Source organism: Muntiacus reevesi, chromosome 9 (assembly GCF_963930625.1).
Source record: "Muntiacus reevesi chromosome 9, mMunRee1.1, whole genome shotgun sequence".
Lineage (NCBI taxonomy): Eukaryota > Metazoa > Chordata > Mammalia > Artiodactyla > Cervidae > Muntiacus > Muntiacus reevesi.
The window spans coordinates 3133969-3148448 of record NC_089257.1 but is presented as its reverse complement, the minus strand read 5'-3'; the positions used below and the strand labels follow the sequence as shown (position 1 = coordinate 3148448).

The 14480-nt window shown below is 55.8% G+C and overlaps 2 protein-coding genes across 6 annotated transcripts; one reads left to right on the top strand and one right to left on the bottom strand.

The window, feature by feature from the left end:
* Positions 1-264: 264 nt before the first annotated feature.
* On the bottom strand, positions 265-5744 carry YPEL4 (yippee like 4). Of its 2 annotated transcripts, XR_010664419.1 has the most exons (6): positions 5628-5744; positions 3101-3425; positions 2638-2681; positions 2202-2310; positions 1839-2014; positions 265-963 (listed from the first exon to the last, which is right to left on the bottom strand). XR_010664419.1 is itself a non-coding variant. In XM_065945027.1 (5 exons), the coding sequence occupies exons 2-5, from the start codon at positions 3239-3241 to the stop codon at positions 1925-1927; spliced, it is 384 nt and encodes a 127-aa protein (XP_065801099.1). In that variant the 5' UTR covers positions 3242-3425; positions 5628-5744; the 3' UTR covers positions 1793-1924. The 2 variants fall into 2 exon arrangements, 1 of the variants encoding a protein (XP_065801099.1); XM_065945027.1 differs by lacking the exon at positions 265-963 and having other exon boundaries at positions 1793-2014.
* On the top strand, positions 5239-13452 carry CLP1 (cleavage factor polyribonucleotide kinase subunit 1). Of its 4 annotated transcripts, none has more exons than XM_065945025.1 (3): positions 5239-5335; positions 11098-11745; positions 12368-13452. In XM_065945025.1, the coding sequence occupies exons 2-3, from the start codon at positions 11140-11142 to the stop codon at positions 13037-13039; spliced, it is 1278 nt and encodes a 425-aa protein (XP_065801097.1). In that variant the 5' UTR covers positions 5239-5335; positions 11098-11139; the 3' UTR covers positions 13040-13452. The 4 variants fall into 4 exon arrangements, with proteins under 4 accessions (XP_065801097.1, XP_065801094.1, XP_065801095.1 ...); XM_065945022.1 differs by lacking the exon at positions 5239-5335 and adding an exon at positions 10243-10357; XM_065945023.1 differs by lacking the exon at positions 5239-5335 and adding an exon at positions 10257-10286.
* The last annotated feature ends 1028 nt before the right edge of the window (positions 13453-14480 follow it).

Here is a 14480-nt window from a genome sequence, read left to right as displayed (position 1 = left end):
TAGCTGAAGCCTCTGCCACGAGCCCTGCGCTTACTCCCCCATCACCTTCTCCTGGAATTCCCTGCTTCTTGTTTGTCCTCCTGCTGCACTAGAAAGGAAACTCCATGAAGTCAGGCCACGACTGCCTTCTCCACTGCTTTGCCAGTGCTAAACAAGGACTGGCAAGGGAGACGTGCTCTTACAAATATTTACAGTATCAATGAATGAGTGTGGAAATAACAAGCTAGCTTACCAAAAAAAAAGATTTTTATGATTCATCCAATCCTCCCTGCAGTTGTCGGTGACCCCACAACAATAAGAATTTCACAGCACTGCCAACAATTGCACTTGGGTCACATGGTTGCATTCATGCTGCAGTGTTGAGCTATTTTGTTCCAGTTTGTATCTGCTGCCAGGGCAGCACCTTGGCTGATCGATTTTCCTTTTCGCTTTAAGCGCGGCCATGAGCTGACCAAAAGATTCCAGAGCCAGGCTGAAAGGCAATGGGACCTAAGAAAGCTCTTGTTCTGGAATGAATCTCTTCAAACCAGGCAAAAGTCGATTCCTTGCCAAGGGCTCCAAAAGAAAGAAGCTGTTAAGGATGCTCCAGCTGGAATCTCACTCAAAAAACAAAAACAAAAACCATCTCAGAAGCAAAACCTCACCTGAATCTCCATCCCCTGGTGTCTTGCCATAGACAGAGCAGTTGCTGCCCCCTAGAGGTAAAAGGGCAGGTTTCTCTGGTGGCTGAGGTGGTAAAGAATCTACCTGCAGTGCAGGAGACCTGGGTTTGATCCCTGGGTCCGGAAGATCCCCCTGGAGAAGGAAATGGCAACCCACTCCAGTACTCTTGCCTGGAGAATCCCATGGACAGAGGAGCCTGGCAGGCTGTAGTCCACGGCATTGCAAAAGAGTCGGCTTAGCTACTAAACAGCAGCTGGGGGCAGGCCTGGGGCGGGGTGTGCGTGGGACGGTCTGTCGTGCCTGCCGAGAAAAGTCAGAGGACCGACTGCCTCACATGTTGCTTTCCCCTTTTTATTAAAAATAGACCCAAACACTTTATATATCATACAAAAGTTTCGTTCGCTGGTGGCAGCCACGAGGACGCCTAGCCTCATGGCACTGATCCCCCACCTTCCCTCCCAGGGCCTGGGTCCCAAGGAGCAGTGGCCCGGCCTCGGAGGATGCCCACCAACCCTGCTCTCTCTGGAGACTGCCAGCCGGGGGTGCGGGCTGTTCCTGGGGGCACCTCCCCCCACCCCACCCCATGGCAAAGGTCAGATACTCGAAAGTGCCTCTTCAGTGCCAAGTAAACTACCAAGTGGAGTGAAATGCAAACCCCTGGGATGCTTTGATGGTCTCCCAGGGCCTGGGGCTCGGGATTTTTTTTTCTTCCGCGCCCCCCCCCCCCCCCTGAATCCTGGCTCCTGCAAATGGGGAGTGGGAAACGTCACCCTTAAGAGACTCCGGTACCTCCGGCGTCTGAGGTCAGCATTTCACTCCACCTTGAGCCTCTTCTCACCTGCTATTCTGTGGCCTAGGATCTCCCAGCGCCAGGACTCGAGGTTGGTCCTCTGTTCGCTCACAGAAGTGGAGCAAACACGGCTTCCTCCAGGGGGTCCTCTCTGCCTGCGCCTCCGCCCCGCCAGCCCCTCGGTTTTCACGACCATGGGGGCGACAAGGCCCCACGGCCATCCGTTTCCCCCCGTTTCTGTCTCTCCCTGACTGCTGCCCACGCCTGAGCGTTCAGCACCCCTGGGGTAACCCCGACCCCCATTCCAGAGGGGCCTGGGCATGATGGGGGGGCGGCGGGGGGAGGGGCGGCGGGAGCAGGGTCCCCCCCAGGGGTGGGGCAGTACTCATGCTGGTGTGGACGCGCGGCCGGGCGGGGGCAGGTGTGGGAGCGTGGGGCATGCGTCGGGAGGGCAGAGGCCGCCGGAAACCCTCAGTCCCAGCCGTTGTCCTTCACCATGTGCGACATCTCAATGATGTACTTCCCCTCCTTGTACTTCTGGCTCGTCTCGAAAGCCTGCTCCTGGCGGAGGGGAGGCCGGCAGTGTGGGCCGGCGGGCCGCCTACCGCCGCCCAGCCGGTCCCCCTACTCCTAGCTCCCTCCTCCCTCGGGGTCAGGCAGACACCTGACGGGCGGCCACTAGGGCCTGGGGCGGGGGGCACGGAGACCCCCCACCCCGCCTCAGGGGGCCCCCCGCCCCCGTACTTACATATTTCCAGCCCAGGGTGGTTTTGCAGCTCTCGCAGAAAATATCAGCTACGGAGTGCAGCCCGGTGAGCAGGAGGCGCTGTTCAGCTGGCCCGCACCCCACGTTGACCCTGGGAGACGGGAAGGACCCAGCACACGGGGCGGGGGTGTCACTCCATCAGCGCACCCCCACACAGCCCAGAGGGCCCAGCATCTGGAGAGCGCGCGACCACCCAGCCGAGAGCCCTGCCTCCAGCACCCCACCCCTTGGTGTCTAGCGCCTGGCGCCCCAGTTCTCCCGGGCTCCCCACCAAAGAGCGGCAGTCCGGGCTTCCGCCAAAGGAGAGGCAAAGCCAGAGGGCGCAGGGCAGCCCCTTCGGGCGGCTCAGCCCCTCTCTCCAGAGAGGAAAGCTCCTCACCCACACCGGCACACGCGCAAAGGCAGAGGGTAGACTCACACGGAGTTAAACAGGTAGGCTCGGCCATGGCTCCCCTGGAAGGACTGCGGAGACACAGGGCGGATGGTGACTGCCGGAGCCCTTGACCCCGGGGTCACGCGCTCCCTGAATCCCCCGCGGGGGCATGGAGGAGGGAGGCCAGGCTTCCTGACCTCACCCCTGGGTGATGTTCGGAGGAGCCTGAAGGCAGTGGCACCCCACTCCAGTGCTCTTGCCTGGAAAATCCCATGGATGGAGGAGCCTGGTAGGCTGCGGTCCATGGGGTCGCTAAGAGTCAGACGTGACTGAGCGACTTCACTTTCACGCATTGGAGAAGGAAATGGCAACCCACTCCAGTGTTCTTGCCTGGAGAATTCCAGGGACGGGGGAGCCTGGTGGGCTGCCGTCTATGGGGTCGCACAGGGTCGGACACGACTGAAGCGACTTAGCAGCGGGGGCGGGGTGGGGGTTGGAAGGGCGTTACCTTGGAGATGAGCTCGTCGTGTTTGGCCAGGTGTGCGCGGCAGTGGACGCAGCTGTAGGTGCGGTGGCAGCGAGGCAGGTAGCTGCGGAAGGTCTTGGCGGGGAGGCAGGCGGGGGCCGGGCCAGGGTCGCAGCTGGGCATGACGGGCTGGAGGACGATGCCCTGGCGGGCGGGGGGCGCGGGCGCCGTGCAGCCCCCGCACAGACGGTCGCAGGTGAAGCAGCGGAGCAGGTTGGCTAGAGCCGTGTTTCAGGGCGGGAGCGGTGCGGGGGGGCTGCCGGGCCAGGGCCCCCCCAGACGTGAGCCAAGCGGAAATGGAGGTCACCTGGGAAGGAGGGGAGGGTCACCAGCAGGGCCGGGGGGCCCATGCCCGGGGCGCGGAGGGGCCGGGCGCCTGCGATCACTTTTCCACTCCTGCTTCACCCGTCCGCGGCAGCCCCGCTCCGCGCGCGCTCACACTGCGACTGCCACCCGGGCTGGCCCCGCAGCGGATGGGGGCCTCAGTCCGAGAGGCGGTGTCTCGCCCTCCTGGGGCCAGAGCCGGCCTCCACCATTTTCCACCGGGAGCGGCCCGCTGCCATGGGAGCCGCGTCACTGGCAAATGCTCTTCCTCCCTCGCTTTTCCGTGCTTTTGTGAGGATGCATCCCACGTGCGCTGCCAGGCTCTGTGTCTCGGGGGCGCAAAGCCTTGAAAAAGCTGGGGGTGCCCGCCGGTCCTTCCTTCCGTGACCTCGCTTTGCAAGGTAACTGGCCCCAGCACACTGTTGGTGTGGGTGGGAGGAGCGTGATGAGAAAGCGAAGGCGCGCGGGCAGGCACAGACACGCACCCTCCGCGCCGGTCCTCTCGGGCGGCGGGGTTCCAGAGCCTGCTGAACGTCTCCTGTGGCACGAAAGGCCTCGGACGGGGCTGCTGCCCGGTCCTGCACTTGGGTCCGCTCATTCTGGCCCGGGAGCATCACTGGGCTTGTCTTCTCAGCCTCTGAGCTCCTCTGTCTCTCTACTGCCCTCTAGGATGGTTGCCTTGGCTCTGAGCGAAGCACCCAGCCTAGGAGAGAAACGATCTTCCCTTTGGGCGCGTCTGACCGCTGGGGCCAATGGCAAGTAGGGCCGGTGTCGGGCAGGCCGGCGGTCCCGGGCCGTGTTTGCGGGGCGGGCGCGGTGTCTCGTGATGGGCAGCGTCAAAGCCCGGAGCTTTGCGGGCACAAGGCGCAGGGTGTTTCTTCCCCCTCCTCCCAGGGCCTGGTACTTAGTGGGTGACGCCAGATAAAAAGAATTGCCTGGTTCTGATTAAGAATCTTGAGGAGGATTCGCAGGCTTCAGCCCCAGAGTGGCCGCGGGTGCTGGAGGCAGGGATAAGGCGGGAGGTGTCCTCTGCCGGCCCTGATAAGCCAGGGAGCCTCGGCCCGCTCCTTGGTGGGGCCTGCAGGCCGGCTCTGGGTGGCTTAGCCCCGGTCTGCTTCGGGGATGCTAGCCGGGTGCTCTGGCAACAGTAGGCAGAGGAGCCGGGGCGCACAGGCTCCGTCTTGCCCTCCGCGGGGGCCACCAGCACCCCAGCTATGCCAGCATTGCCTGGGGCCGCCAGGTGGGCTCTCTGCAAAGCCTCCCGGCAGAGGGCATGGGCCGTTTCAGGCCCTCGGCCCCTAGGGGGACTCAGGAAGAGTACCCTGGGCTGAGTTCAGGGTGACATTGGGGTCCTCACCAGCAGAACACCGTCCAGCCTCCGCTGGACACGTCTGCTTTCAACTTTGCCCGCCAGTGAGTTCCGGGCGGCGAGCTCCACCTGGAGCGCCCCCCCACCTTCCCGGGGCTCGGGGAGGGGGGCAGGACCCCCCAGCCTAATCCCGCCTGTCTCCCCTGCTTCCCCATCCCGCCCAGGGCAGGCTACACAGACAGCCCCTCTCGGGGGATGGGGGCAGGGGGCGTCAGGGTCACTTCTCCCCCCATCTCAGGTGACCGGGAGAAGCAAGGGGAGCCAATGACGGGGGCAGAAGCGCGCCGGGGTGCGGACGGCCCCCAGAGTGAGCCGCGGCTGGACCGTGGGAGGCGGGGGGAGGGAGGGGTTGCTGAGCAAGCGGCGCTGACGGCAGAGGCGGAGGCTGGCGGAGCCAGGTGCGAATCCCGTGCCTCTTACGGGGGAAAAAAGGAAAAGGCTAAGAGGGAGGGGGACACCTGCTCACAATGGATGCTCGCATCTGCTCGGAGGCCGCGGGCCCCCCCGAAGGGCTGGCATTCTCGGTACGGTACGGTCCCAATGAGGAGCCGCGCAGCAGGTTCCCGGGGCGGGCTTGGGGGGGGGGTCGCACCCCAGCGGCCAAACAATATAAACAGGGTTGCTTGATCAAACAGGGGTGCCTGAGGCTGCGGCCAAAGTTGCCGGGAAGAGCTCACAGAGGGGTGAGGCGGGGAGGGGGAAGGGAGGACAAAGGGTGGATGGAGAATGCTTTGGCGAGGGGGGGAAGCCACGCGCAGCCCGAGGGGGAGACGCACAGAGGGGAAAGGTGCGCTTGGAGAAGGGAGGCCCCCTCACCTTGAGGCCGGCTCCAGAGATCTCCGTCTATCTCCCCCTCTCTCTCTCAATCTCTCTGCGCTCTCTTCGCGGCTCCTTCCGCTCCTTCAGTGGGGAAGGGGCTGGGGGCGGGGGCGGGGAGGGTGGTGGTGAGGGGCTCCAGACCCGGGCTGCCGAGCTGGCCCAGCTGCGGGGGGCGGGGGGGCGGCCAGAGGCGGCCTCCCGCCGGTACCCCGGTCTCTGGGTGAATGTAGCTGTGTGTTGTGGGACTGCATCATAACACTGTGAGTCATCCGGGCCCCCACCCCCCTCACCTCCCACGTCAGAGCGGGGCTGGGAGACACAGGAGGCGGGCTGGCAGGCAGGCAGCGGGCAGGCGTCGAGGGCTGGGGCTGGGGCAGAGATGCCCGGGGTGGGGGGGTGGGCCGAGCCAGGGGCGGGCAGGGAGGGGAGCCGGGGTGCTGGGGAGGAGGGCCCCGTGGCCAAGGAGACCGCCAGAAGCTGGGGGGAGGACAGGGCTGGGCAAGGATGGAGTCCGCGGTACGGGTGGCAGGGCTGGACCAAAGACCGAGAGGCTGAGAGGCGGGTGCAGAGTCAGGACCCACCATGCGTGCACAGGCAAGATGCTACATTTCCCATTTCAGCTCTGATACGCAGGGGAAAGAAAGCCATATTAATGGTCACAGATGGCATGGAATGCCCCCAAGCTTGTACCAGGCGCTTCCAAGCCTCAAAGCCTCCGGTCCAACACCCCTCGAAGGAGTCACAGACCAAAAATGACCTCTGACAGGCAGAAACCTCTTACCGACTACCTCCAAATGACCTGTGCTTCACGCACGGAGACACCCATGTTACATAAGATTCTCTGCTGGGCTCTAAACTTTGAGGCAGGTCCTCTGGGCAACTCTTCTCTGCATCCCAGGACTGCAATGCCAAGCGCAGAGCTTTGCCTACAGAAGATGCTCAGAAAACAGCAGTTGAGTTGCATCTTCAGACGCTGTCCAAGTGTCTGGCTTTGGTCTCAAAGAGACCTGAGTTGGAATCCCAGCTCTGCCAATACACTTACCAGGAACCACTGGGCCAGTTACTGATAACCTGTGTGCCCCTGTTTTCTCCATCTGCTAAATGAAGCTAATGTTTACCACATGGAGTGTGAAGTAAAGTGAGATAATATGTAAACATCTAAAAAAAAAAAAAGCCTGGCATGTGATAGGCAGCTAGTAAACAGTAGTTACTGGCATTTCAAAACAGTGTTCTCAACTTGAATACCCCTCAACCCGGAGGGGATTTACTCTTAAATTCCGATAGCTCAAGAGGCACGTGCCAAATTTGTGTCTTACAAAGAACTTCACATCTTTCTTGCTATTTTTCTGTCAGTTTCCAGTTATACTTCATTTGAGCCAAAATATTTCTCATAAAGTTTTGCCCTCTGCAAGTTGCTAAAGTATGCAGACACAAACATACCCTCTAAGGTTAAAACCTAGACTTCTAACTGAGGTGAACGTTCAGAAAATGAAGTACTTTTTCACAAGGGGAGTGAAAAGTTAGGGTAGGGAAAAGAGGTTAATGGGAGGCAGTGCTAGCTGGGTACGAAAAAGTAAAAGGAATTCTGAATATTTCCATCAGGGAAGATTCTTTGGTTTAAGGTACATTCTGAAAACACAAAGTGGGTATCTTGAGTGATGTTACCAGAGGTTTGGAATTGACAAGTAGCACCGAGTAAAGAAAGAAGAGGGAAATGCTCTCACCTGGACAGCAGATGAGGAAGGAAGTGTAAGTGGAGGAGGAATTTGTTGAGGAAAATAGAAGGAAGTGAGAAAAAGGAAGGTGAGTAGTTTTTTAGGGCAAGGCTTGAAAGTGTAGAAGCAAAAAATTAAATGACCTCAGGAAGAAGATGATCACGGATTCAGTTGGAGAGCAGAATGAAAAAGCCACGTGAGGGTAGTATTAGTTGAGGGTGTGTGGAGAGGAGAGGAGCGCTTGGTGAAAGACAGTGAGCAAAGAGTGAGGGCAGGCACAGACGCTTTCATCGGGGTACCCTGACCCTTTCTGTGTTTAAGAAGCAAGATGGAGAGCAGTCTCTAAAGGAGGGGGAGGGGTTTCTTCTCCCTAAATTCAGCTTGAGGTGGCTATGTAATATCTAAATTAAGATGACCTTGGGACTTACCTGGCAGTCCAGCGGTTAAAACGCCACACTCCCAAGACAGGGGGCATGGGTTCTGTCCCTGGTTAGGGAACTAAGATCCTGCCCACCACATAGTGCATGGCATGACCAAGGAAAACAAAGAAATAGAAGAAAGAAAAAAAAAAAAAGAAAGATGACTTTTAGATAATTGGGAGAAACTGCCTCAAGGGAGAGAATGTGGAGGCAAAGAAACAGATCTGGGAGGTGGACTGCATGTAAACAGGAGAGAATGAGCTCACAGAGAGAGAATTTTGCAAATGGAAGACTAGAACTGGATTCTTTTTTTGTGTGTGTAAAAGTCGCTCAGTCGTGTCCGACTCATTGTTACCCCATGGACTATATAGTCCACGGGATTCTCTAGGCCAGAATACTGGAGTGGGTAGCCGTTCCCTTCTCCAGGGGACCTTCCCAACCCACGGATTGAACCCAGGTCTCCCACATTGCAGGCGGATTCTTTACCAGCTGAGCCACAAGGGAAGTCCTAGAACTGGATTTTTGAAGAATGGTGAGCAATTAGAGGATACTTGGTAGTTCACCAGAGAACTAATACATGCACTGTGAATGAATGTATGAATTAAAGCAAACCACCCAAGACAGATGGGCTTCCCGGGTGGTGCTCGTGGTAAACAACCCGCCTGCCAATGCAGGAGGAATAAGAGATGTGGGTTCGATCCCTGGGTTGGGAAGATCCCCTGAAGGAGGGCATGGCAACCCACTGCAGTATTTTTGCCTGGAGAATTTCATGGACAGATGGGCCTGGTGGGCTACAGTCCATAGAGTTGCAAAGAGTCAGACAGGAGTGAAGTGTCTCAGCACGCCACACACACGCATCCAAGGAAGAACCGTGAGAAATGAGGATAGCACTCTTAGAAAGCGAAGGCTAAGGTGGAGCCAGCTGGAAAAAGGCAACCCAGGAAATCTTCCTAGGCTTTCCCACCGGGATTAACCATGGGAGCGGACTGAAGGAAGTATTCATCTTTTTTTTTTTTTTTTTGTATTCATCTCTAAAGTAGGGATGACAGTTACAGCGTGTCCTTCACAGGATTCTCATGAGGATTAAATGGATTTGTACCCTTAAAGCCCATGCATAGAACAGTATGTGGCATCTAGTACTATGCGTTCGCTGTTATAATAACTGAATTCAAACTCCAAAATCTTGGGTTTGAATACTAGCTTGCGCAAATCCCTCCACCTGTCTTAGTGTTCTCTCTCACCTGAAATTTAATAAAGCTGACTTTACAGGTGACTGTGAAAGAGGACACCTGAAAGGACTTTGAAAAATGTAAACTACAAATAGATGGCCTTGTTATAGCTCCCCATTCTCAATTTATAATAATACCTTAAGAGCTCACATCAGATGCATTCTATGTTACAGGCATTGGGTTTAGTGCTTTATATGCATTATCCTATTCATGCTTCAAAACAACTTGAAGATAAATCGTTATCCCTATTTTACAGTTAAAAAAACAGACAACTGCGTCTAAGCCTGTGATTTGCCCAAAGTCACACAGCAAGCAAGTGGCAAAGAAGATTCCCAAGTCCAAAGGCATCAGAAGTGTATCAAGTGAAAGTGAAGTCGCTCAGTCGTGTCCGACTCTTGTGACCCCGTGGAGTGTAGCCCTCCAGGCTCCTCCGTTCTTGGGATTCTCCAGGACAGAATACTGGAGTGGGTAGCCTTTCCCGTCTCCAGGGGATCTTCCGACCCAGGGATCGAACCCGCGGCTCCCACCTTGCAGAGATGCTTTACCGTCTGAACGCATAGATGTGGCCCAACCTGTTGCTTGTGGGGTTGCTTGTATAACCGTCAGAGATTTGGGGAGGGAAAGAGTCTCCAGCAAAGCTCCCCGCTTAACAGGAGAGAGGTTGTTGGTAATGGCTGCCTTGCAGAGTATCGGGAAGAAATTTATTTTTTATTCTTTAAGTAAAATGCTCTGTGATGCTCTCCAGGGGTCAAACGCTGGTCAGGACGGGGATGGCAGTCCGTTAGTCTCTGATGAGCGGCGTGGCTCCCCTCCCTCCACCCCTAGGTCTCCTCATATCCACACAGGGCTCCGCGCCCCGCTTCCAGGCGGCTGTGGGCCTACATGGTGAGCCCCCTTCCCGGCCTTCCGCCCTTCCCCTTCTCCTTCCCGGGCCGCAGGTGAGCGGGAGCGACGGGGAGAGAGCCCGCAGCCACGGCGCCTCAGCGGCCGTCGTCCTCTCAGTGGCCGGTCCCCGCCGCGCTCGGGGGCGTAACCACTCTGACTCCAGCTTCCCTCCCCCGCTGCTTGACGAACAATGACGGCAGCCGCCCCGCCCGCCTTTGACGTCATGGTCAAAAAAAAAAAAAACCAACAAGAAAACTCCTTGACTACAAGTCCCAGAGGGCCGAGCGGCGGCGCGAGCGCGAGCGCTAGCGACAGCTCTGGTACAACTACATCTCCCAGGGGCCCCCGCGCGGTCGCGCCTTCCCCACTGCGCAAGTGCGGAAACGCTTGTTTCCGGCGTGGGTCTCGGTGAGCGCGGGTCGGTGCTGGGCTTAGGTCCTGTCTCCTTGGTTTGCAGGTTTGAACTCGTGGCTGTACAGGTGAGGTAGTAGGTTCAGAATCGCCTCCGCCGCCTCCTTAGAGCCTACGCAGATTTCAGTGCCTGCGGAGACTGGGCCGGATGCTACACCTGGAGCTGCGATCTGGATCGGAGATAACTCTGCCGTTCCTTGGCGCTTTCCGATTTACTAATTTCTTTCTTTCCCTCCGACCATCCCGGTTAGTCCCCAGAACAGCACTTTGTGTGGGGGACTGTAAGCGCCTCCAGTTGACAGCGGAGGAGCTAAGTGATTTAAGACACTGTTAGTGGTCGCTGAGCTGTTTCCTTGATGCTGTTTACTTCTGAGTGCCAACTCGGTGTTTTCTGCTCTGCCTTCAGATGGCTGACTCCCTTTTTTGTTGACCCAAAGGTTAGGGACTTTGCATCTGTAGCTTTTTCAAGTCTAGAGTACCCGAAAGAGTGACAGTGATGAAGGGAGCAACAAAGGTGCTGTAATCAAGTCTGTCAGTATATAGGTATCCTTTTTTCCGCCGACGTCTGAGCCAGTTATTCACTCGGTGTTTTTACAGAGGTGCCTTTTGGTTGTCAAGCTCTATTTTAGGTCCTGGAGTTATAGCAGCAAACCAAAATGCCCAACCCTTACCTTCTAGTGAGGGTGGACAGACAATAATCAGATGTATAGTGGGACAGGTGGTGATGAGAGATAAGGGGGAAGAATAAGACAAAGTAAGGAGAAACATCCTCTGGAGCATTTTAAACCCAGTCCTAACTTCTGTTTAGATCTGACATTGGTGTTCCAGACAAAGCAGCCACACAGGAAAGATGGGAGAGGAGGCCAATGATGACAAGAAGCCAACAACTAAATTTGAACTGGAGCGGGAGACAGAGCTTCGCTTTGAGGTGGAGGCGTCGCAGTCAGTTCAGTTGGAGCTGCTGGCTGGCATGGCGGAAATCTTCGGCACAGAGCTGACCCGAAACAAGAAGTTCACCTTTGATGCTGGCGCCAAGGTGGCTGTCTTCACTTGGCACGGCTGTTCGCTGCAGCTCAGTGGCCGCACCGAGGTGGCTTACGTCTCCAAGGACACCCCGATGTTGCTTTATCTCAACACGCATACGGCCTTGGAGCAGATGCGGAGGCAGGCAGAGAAGGAGGAGGAGCGAGGCCCCCGGGTGATGGTGGTGGGCCCCACCGACGTGGGCAAGTCCACCGTGTGCCGTCTGCTGCTCAACTACGCGGTGCGTTTGGGCCGCCGTCCCACGTACGTGGAACTGGATGTGGGCCAGGGCTCTGTGTCCATCCCCGGCACCATGGGGGCCCTCTACATTGAGCGGCCGGCGGACGTGGAGGAGGGCTTCTCCATCCAGGCCCCGCTGGTGTACCACTTCGGCTCCACCACGCCTGGCACCAACATCAAGCTTTATAATAAGGTCAGCGGCCGGGGCAAGGCGGGGTGGACCGAGGGGGCTGGAAGCTGTGCAGGCCTTTGGTAGTTAAAACGCTCTGCCCCCTTTCAGCGGCTGTGGTTTCCATGGTGATGGGTTTTGGAAAAGACAGGTTCAAAAATAGTTCAACCTCAGATGGTAAATCGTTTCTACAGACCTATTCTTAAGTAGGTCCTATTCTTCCCTGGTGGCTCAGATGGTAAAGCGTCTGCCTGCAATGCGGGAGACCCGGGTTCAATCCCTGGGTCGGGAAGATCCCCTGGAGCAGGAAATGGCTACCCACTCCAGTATTCTTGCTTGGAAAATTCCATGGACGGAGGAACCTGGTAGGCTATAGTCCATGGGGTCGCAAAGAGTCGGACACGACTGAGCGACTTCACTTCACTTCATTCTTAAGTAATTTATTACATTTCAACTTGGGACATGAAACACCAGAGACAGGATAAAGAACATAAATTGAAAACTAAATCCATGTATTGTGGTCAAAACCGCAACCATTAGGAATGTCCTTTTTCTTGAACCTGATACCGCTTAGGCTGACGAAGGATCATGTAGCCTGGGTTCATTTTGTGCCTTTTCTCCCTCACCTGGACCCTTTCTTCTGCAGATTACATCTCGTTTAGCCGATGTGTTCAACCAGAGGTGTGAAGTGAACCGCAGGGCCTCGGTGAGCGGATGTGTCATTAACACCTGTGGCTGGGTCAAGGGCTCTGGTTACCAGGCCCTGGTCCATGCAGCCTCAGCCTTTGAGGTGGATGTAGTCGTGGTTCTGGATCAAGAACGGCTGTACAATGAACTGAAGCGGGACCTGCCTCACTTCGTCCGCACGGTGCTGCTCCCCAAGTCGGGGGGTGTGGTGGAGCGCTCCAAGGACTTCCGGCGGGAGTGCCGCGATGAGCGCATCCGTGAGTATTTCTATGGATTCCGGGGCTGTTTCTATCCCCATGCCTTCAACGTCAAATTTTCCGATGTGAAAATCTACAAAGTCGGGGCACCCACCATCCCAGACTCCTGCCTGCCTCTGGGCATGTCTCAGGAAGACAATCAGCTCAAGCTCGTGCCTGTCACCCCTGGCCGAGATATGGTGCACCACCTGCTGAGCGTCAGCACCGCGGAGGGCACGGAGGAGAACCTCTCGGAGACCAGCGTGGCCGGCTTCATCGTGGTGACCAGTGTGGACCTGGAGCACCAGGTGTTCACTGTTCTCTCTCCGGCCCCCCGCCCGCTGCCCAAGAACTTCCTGCTCATCATGGATATCCGGTTCATGGATCTTAAGTAGACATCAGCAGGCAGCCTTGCTGCCTGGGGCCTGGCGGCCTTGTGGCCGTCACCACGGGCAGCCGGGCTGAGGTATGAGAGCCTCTTGCGGCCAGGCTGCTCAGTACATGGTGGACACCAGGAAGCATATGTTCTACCTCTTGAAAACAGGTGGTGATCCCCTAACTCTTCCAGTTGTGAACCAAAAGTTTCTTAGGTCACCTAAGGTGCCACTTGGAATGATCGCATTCCAGAGAAGTCCCCTTTCTTTACTGTGCTACCACGTGGACTCATTTATTGCCATTTTATACTCTGCATATACTACTTGTTATCTCCTTTGTCTGGGATGAAGGAGTGAATTTGAAGGACTCTTCCCAATAAAGTTCATACTTGGGAAAAAAAAAAACTATTTTAATAAATATTTTTGCCATATCACAGGAGTTGGTATAATTTTTTAAAGCTTGGCTTTTTCCCCTAAGCCTTACAGAAACATTATTGGAATGATTTATTACTGAATGCCTAGAGGAGAAGAAAGCCAAGAGCCTACCTGTGAGCTAAGCAGGTGAATTTTTATGATGGTTTCCTTTTCCTCTGCAATTGGGTAAATAGATCTTAAATCTGTTGGTCAGTGATGGGTTTACTATGAGGAACTAAACAGGTGGTGGTAAACTTGGGGTGAGAGTTCAGATTTACTATTATCCAGAGACAGTTAATTTTCTGTCAGCTGCAGCTCTCTGCTCTCTTTCCTGTTGTCTGTTTAATTGGAATCAGATCCCAAGTCAAAAAATAAATTTGAGCCTTCTGGTGATAAGCTGGGACAGCCCATTCTCTTTGATCTCTTGGAAATAATTGGTTTCCCTAGTTTGGACTTGTATTATTGAATAAGTATCATGATGACCTTATCCATTGATTCTTTCCACAAATTTTTATCATGTACCTACTATGTGACAGGGACCTTTCCAGATGGGGGAACAAGATGGACAGAGTCTTACAGAGCATACAGTAAACATAAAAAGTGAGGTGCTGTGCAGAGAGGCTTAAGATTGGGTGATAGGAGGTGGAGTGGACAGGAGGCTTTTTAAATCAGGTGGTCAGGAAAGGCCTCTTCTGAGCACATGTTTCGAGTTAAGACCTGAATGACTGTGTGTAACTGGGACAGAATCTTCCCGGTGAAGGAAGCAGTGCAAAACCCTAAGAAAGGAGCAAGCTGAGTGTGTTGGATGAAGCGAAAGGACAGCATGGTGGGAGTGATATAGCAAATCAAGGGGAGAGGGAAAAACTCGGGCTGGGTTGGGAGGCAGCAAAGACCAAATAGTGTAGGGCTTTTGTAATCCAAGAGCAGTGGGAGATGATGGGAGAGGGGTAAGAAGCTCCAATACTTTGGCCATCTGACTCGAAGAGCTGACTCATTGGAAAGACTTTGATGCTGGGAAGGACTGAAGGAAAAGGAAGAAGGGGGTGGC

What these genes read in the sequence shown, in the direction of transcription:
- YPEL4 (XM_065945027.1), bottom strand. Translation starts at nt 3,241, where the DNA reads ATGCCCAGCTGCGACCCTGGCCCGGCCCCCGCCTGCCTCCCCGCCAAG. An exon ending in ACGACGAGCTCATCTCCAAG is followed by an intron (nt 2,682 to 3,100) that starts GTAACGCCCTTC and finishes GTGTCTCCGCAG; the next exon opens with TCCTTCCAGGGGAGCCATGG. An exon ending in CCACCCTGGGCTGGAAATAT is followed by an intron (nt 2,015 to 2,201) that starts GTAAGTACGGGG and finishes CCCCTCCGCCAG; the next exon opens with GAGCAGGCTTTCGAGACGAG.
- CLP1 (XM_065945025.1), top strand. Translation starts at nt 11,140, where the DNA reads ATGGGAGAGGAGGCCAATGATGACAAGAAGCCAACAACTAAATTTGAA. An exon ending in ACATCAAGCTTTATAATAAG is followed by an intron (nt 11,746 to 12,367) that starts GTCAGCGGCCGG and finishes TTTCTTCTGCAG; the next exon opens with ATTACATCTCGTTTAGCCGA.